Genomic DNA, 6,000 nt, shown 5'->3' on the forward strand with positions numbered 1-6,000 from the left:
ATTTGCCACATGGTCTAAAGGGGATAAAAGATGACTTTAGCCAGTCCCCATGCAGCAGCTAGGGATGAGGGACACTGGTCTGTGGGGTAGACTCAGACTTGGCACCATGTAAATCATGCTGTAAACATGGACAGCAGAACTGCGTTACCCCATACCCTGCTCTTGACCTGGTTGCTATCCCATGTCCTACTCCTAAGAAGGTGGCTACCCCATACCTCACTGTGTCTGTTTGATTATAATGGAATTTTTTGTCCATCCTCAGAGCTGGAAGACAGTTTTCTCAACTTCACTACAGTACAGTGGAGAAACCTACCATGTGGTCACAGCCACAGGGCATCTGCCCACAACTGATGGTCACCTGAAGATTAGGGGGATAGGGGTTCTCAGGGGTGCTGTCTGCAGCCAGCTTCAGTCACAGCTGCAGAGATAGGGTGTAGGCCACACCCCCATCATCTCTGGCCTCCCAGGAGGTGTCCACACAGCACCTAGACACCCAGGTTAATAAACACCACATGCTTAGCAGTGACTGAATGTCAGCTTTGGTGACTGTTAACTGTTGGTAACAATATGGTCAAAAGCGAAGCCCCAAAGAGTGGCCCCTCTCTCAGACAGTGCCTCAATGACTAGATATTCACACGGGAAAGATGACACCGAGCCCTTTCTATATCCCATATATAAACATTAACTCAATCTGGATCAATGATCTAAATATAACGGAAACCACAGAACTCTTAGGACGGGGAGGAGTCTTCATGACCTTGTGATAGGCAATAGGTTCTTAGAGCTGACACCGAAGACCCCAGCTGAGAAGGGGAGGCACTTAATCGGACACCATGAAAATTGATTTCTATGTATCACAGGGTGCTGTGGGGAAAGGGAATAGATAGCCTGTAAATATTTGCAAACCACACAATTGATAAGGGTTGATATCCAGGTTCTAGAAAATCTACAGCTCAACAAGAAGATAAAACGCTTAGAAGTAGGCCTGCTCTACTGTCTTTTGGGGGAGCTTCTTCATTGAAGACTGATGGGTGATGGATAACATGATGATTCTCAGGGCAGCCAGCCACTAGGCAAATTCAAAGTGAGACCACAGTGATAGATCACACCTCTTCTGTCAGGATGGCTGTACTTTAAAAGAATAAAATAAAGATAAGCCAGAAGAGGTGGCACACGTCTGAAATCCTGGCACTTAGGGGGTGAAGGCAGGAGGATCAGGAGTCCAAGGTCATCTTTGGCTACGTAAGGAGTTTGAAGCTAGGCTGCAGTGCATGAGTCTTCATCTGAAAAAAATTATAAGCCTGGCATGGTGTCACAGCCCTTTAATCCCAGTACTCAGGAGGCAGAGACACACTCATCTCTATGAGTTTGAAGCCAGCCTGGTCTCCACAGCAGAGACACACTCATCTCTATGAGTCTGAGACCAGCCTGGTCTCCATAGTAAGTTCCTGGACAGCCAGGACTACGCAGTGAAAGTCTGTCTCAAAACAAACAAACAAAATTATATAAACACAAATGTTAGGGATGAAGGAACCCTGGTGCCATGCTAACAGGTATATGAAATGAGGAAGTGGGCGGTAGAAAACAAGGGAGGGCCAGTGAGATGGCTCAGTGGGTAAAGGCCCTTGCCACACAAGACTGGCAACCTCAAGCCCCAGAACCCACACATCAAGGTAGAAAGAAAACTGACCTCTGTTCTTCACACGTGTGTCATGGCACACACACACACACACACACACACACACACACACACACACACACACATCAATACATACTCTCCACAATAATAATAATGAAGTTTTGAAGGATTCATTTGCTTGTGTTTAGCTCTACGTCTGTGTGTCTGTGAGGGCATGTGCACATGAGCGCAGGCGCCTGTGGAGGTGAGACGCACCGGGTCCCTCTGGAGCTGGAGTTACAGGTGGTTGGAAGTTCCCTGATGTGGGTGCTGGGAACTGAAGCTGGGTCCTCTGTAATAACAGTACTTGCTTTTAACCGCTGAGCCATCTCTCGGCCCAACAACAATAATTATTCATGTTAAAGATGAGAAACACGGAAGAACTGAGGGCTGGCTCTCCGGCTCAGTCCTCTGGAGTCATGGTACCATTGCTACCATGGTGACTACCGACGTGTGAGTGGATATTTAAAATATCTGGTACAATGGAGTATTACTCTGCCATCAACCAAAGAATCAGGGAGGCATGCTGTGAGACGAGACAACCTTGAGGACACATTACACAGACAACGACGCAGAATGATGGTCACCAGTGTCATTGACACCATTGGTGGGACTCTAGCAGGTCCACAGAGACTGATGGGGGAATCGTTGTTACCTGGGCCTGGGAAGGAAGCATAGTCTATGTCTGATGGACAGAGTATTGAAGTGATGGCAGATGGGTGGCAGTTACTTGACACGGCAAGGTTTGATGCCAGTGAGTGAACCCATAACCGTTATGAAAATTTTATATATTTTATCTTGATTTGACAAAAAACAAAGTAAATTGAAGGGTCCACCTCACTGTACCTCTGTCCCATTCAAGCTCAATCCTTATAACCCTTGCTCTGCAGCTGCCCAGCCCTGAATCTAGAGCCACTACACACACACACACACACACACACACACACACACACACACACACACGCCTGTGCCCTCAATGTTCCAGTCCCTAGGCTCTGTTTTCAGCGTGTACCTGTCCACTGCCATCGCCATCACACACATCAGCACGTCACAGTGAAGCACCACAGAACCTCTGCTGGCCCCACGGGTCCAGCCTTCCGACTGGCCTACCCCCTGACACACACACAGCTCAAGTGCCCCCTGGGGCCTCTGCATGCCCCCCTTCCATCCCCCCTCACTCTGTCCCTGCACTGTCTCTGTCAGGTCCGCAAACCCAGATGCCCCCAGCGGCAGTGACCCTCCACATTTGCCCCCATGACACGCCTTTACCCTCATCTCCCTCAGAAGGATGGCAATAAGATGACCAGGATGACAGTCCTCACTCACACTGGGAACAGAGCCAGGGACAAGAGGTAGGTGACAGGCTCAAGCCCACCCTCACAATACCCTAGGCTTTGAGGAGAAGTTACAAATTGGACATGGCAGCAAAGCCAGGGTTCAGAGCTGAGGTCGGCTCAGGAGTCTTCATTTCCGCTTGCTTCATCTTCTACAACGGCACTGCACAAGACTGTCCCCTCAGAGGCCCAAACTTGGCCAGAACGACCTTGACCCCTGGGCTTCTGTCTGTCCTGCACTTCTAGGCTCCCTTGTGGTCTGTGTATCCACAAATACTACCAGCTTCGGGTCTCTGATTCTATTCCCACTCTCACACACGCCCAGCACTTCTGCATACCTGTGGGGTGGGGCCAGGCACCCATGTACACCCAGACATTAAGGCTGGTCTACCAGTCCTAAGAGTTTTCTCCTGGCTCTGGTGACACCCAGGGTGGCAGAGGGACAAGAGCCTGCTCAGCACATAGCCAGAATAAAAGTTGTAACGCAGGAGGATGAACCAGAGAGACTCATTCACCAAGAGTGGAGGAGGCTGTGGTGGCCATCCTGAACTTATGCCCATCCAGGATCTGTTCCATCCAGCCTGGCACAGAGGAAACCCCAGATGCCCACACCTGAGACCCACCTGGCCTAATTCCAGGTGGAAACTGGAGTCCGGGCCTCCCCGCCATGATAATTAGCACGCACGGCATGGGTCAGGACAAAGCTCTCTTAACAGGTCTTGTCTTCAGGGCTTCAGACTCTGCCTGAGATGGAGTAAGGGAACCTCACAACAGCTGCACCCAGATGGTGCCACCGTGACTTCTGTGAGACCTCAGTTTCCAGTCTGTGCAGTGGGGGATGGCCATGCCTCACTGTACCTAGCTGTCAGCGATTGACACCCACAACCCCCCTTCCAGTGCCCAGAACCCAAATCAGACGCTCACTCAGAACCAGCCCAGAGCTAGCGTTTCAGACTGGCTGCACAAAGAACAGAACTAGGATCTGGAGCAGGGACAGAGTGGTCTGGCCACCCAGTACCACCCTCGGCAGAAGCCCTGGCTCTTGCCCTGGTATTGGTGCTCACCCCCCCTTAATTCGATGCTGAGGAAGCCAAATCGGGCCGTTTTAAAGAGCACATGTCAGGATAAGTTGCTTCGTGGGAGATTAAGTGAGGATGGAGGGAGGAAGGCCGCAAAGATGGCTTGATGGACGGAAGGACAGCACCCTGACCACGGCTCCTCCCCAGCAAACTCAGCTGGGCGATCAAGTGCACCCTCTCACCACCGCACTCCAGGTTTATTTCATAACCTCTGAACTGGGAGGAGAGCACGCAGGAAGCACCTCCTGGGTCATTTATTTGAAAATTATTCATATAAAAAATATCCAAGGTAGTGACTTATTGGCCAGGACTTCCCCTCCCTGCCTGGCTTCCCGAAGCCTCATCTGTCTCCCTGCTCTGCGAGCAGTTTCCGTTATGACTTCGAGTCATTGGAGTTACTTTACTTCCAAATAAATCTCCACAACAGCACGGAAATATTAAGAGTATTAATAGTGCCTGTAAAAACATCCCGAAGACTCACATCTGCCAGGAGCGGTAGATGCAGCAGGCTGGGGATGCTCCCGAGGGAGTCCGCAGCCCAGCCCGGTGGCCTAGTCCCTCCAGGGGACAGGCAGGGTCTCTCCAGGAGACAGGCAAGGTCCCTCTTAGGGGACAAACAAGGTCCCTCCAGGGTCACGAGGTTCCCAGAGGGCACCACTTCCAGCCCCCGCGCAGCAACTGGCCACATCTGTCTGTCCCGTCTATCAATTGTCCCCTGCAACCTCCACCCAAATCCCTTCCCTTTCTTCCTGCAGGGCAGCTCGGAGAAGGTCCTACCACCTGAGTTGGGGGGTTCCTGCGCCCTGTGCCTCGTGCGCGATTGTTTCCGGTCCCCGCTGGCACTCACGGTCCGCAGCTGCGACCCCGCGGGACAAGCCCTCCAGGCCGATGTCGCTGTCCTGTGTGTCCTGCATGATGTGTTCGCTCCGGACGCCCTGGGTCCAGCAGAGGGACCAGCAGAGGCGGGAGCAGCGCTGAGCCCAGCCGCCTGCACCGCGCTGCTCCGCCCCCGGCTCTTTGGTCCTGGGGTCCCCCGGCTCCCCGCCCCAGGGGTCACGGGGTCACCTGCAGCCGCGCCCTCGCCCCGCCCCGCTCCCGCCCCCCACTACATGGGAGGTGCCCCCCAACTCTAGCTTAGCCCCACGGCGGAGGCGCGGCGCAGCCTTGAACAGGGGGAGGCTCGCAGGGTGGCCCAGCCCCGCCCCTAACCCGCGGGACCCTGGGCGACCACTCTGCCAATTTGTGGGATGAGATGAGAGGCTAACGGCAGAACTCGGGGGTTTGTTTTTATTTTATTTTTAGATAGGGTCTCACTTTGCAACCCTGGCTGCCCTGAAACTCACAGAGATCCACCTGCCTCTGTCTCCCCAGTGCTGGGATCAAAGGGGTGCTCATCACATTCGCTATTTGATTTTTATTTTATATATGGAGAGAGAGAGAGAGAGGAGAGAGAGAGAGAGAGAGAGAGAGAGAGAGAGAGAGAGAGAGGAGAGAGAGAGAGAGAGAGAGAGAGAGAGAGAGAGAGAGAGAGAGAGAGAGAGAGAGGAGATTATGTTGCTGTGGCTGGCCTCAAATTGGCCGAAATCCTGTTCTCATCTCTCAAGCGCTGGGATTGTAGATGTGAGCCACACTACCCTCCGGACAAAATCCAAGGAGTTTCAGGGTACCTTTTGGGGTAGCCCCCCTCCAACCGTTGAAGAATTTAAGACTCTGGATCGTTGAGAACAGCCCAGGATGGAAGGAAACTTGTGGGGATTCTTTTTAGCCAAGAGCTCTGAGCGGCTGGTCCAGGGAGCTGCTGGCTGCTCCTGCGCAGGCTCCGGGCAGCGAGCCAGAGACCCTGCTCCCTGGGAGCCGCTGTGGGATGGGCACTCTGAGCGCCTCACAGCTCAGCGGAGGTGCCTCCTGT

At 52.9% G+C, this 6,000-nt stretch overlaps 1 protein-coding gene across 5 annotated transcripts in view; it reads right to left on the reverse strand.

The window, feature by feature from the left end:
* The window catches only part of Ano1 (anoctamin 1), a 157,378-nt gene extending 152,247 nt beyond the window's left edge, over positions 1-5,131 (reverse strand). For 2 of the 5 annotated variants that reach the window (XM_076556100.1, XM_076556093.1), the window contains exon 1: positions 4,939-5,131. In XM_076556100.1, the coding sequence (XP_076412215.1) occupies positions 4,939-5,005 (67 nt within the window). In that variant the 5' untranslated portion in view covers positions 5,006-5,131. Of the gene's footprint in view, positions 1-4,868 lie in introns of all 5 variants that reach the window. The other 3 variants (XM_076556106.1, XM_042258182.2, XM_042258174.2) reach the window with 3 other exon arrangements.
* Between the last annotated feature and the right edge of the window lie 869 nt (positions 5,132-6,000).

Source organism: Peromyscus maniculatus, chromosome 1 (assembly GCF_049852395.1).
Source record: "Peromyscus maniculatus bairdii isolate BWxNUB_F1_BW_parent chromosome 1, HU_Pman_BW_mat_3.1, whole genome shotgun sequence".
NCBI lineage: Eukaryota > Metazoa > Chordata > Mammalia > Rodentia > Cricetidae > Peromyscus > Peromyscus maniculatus.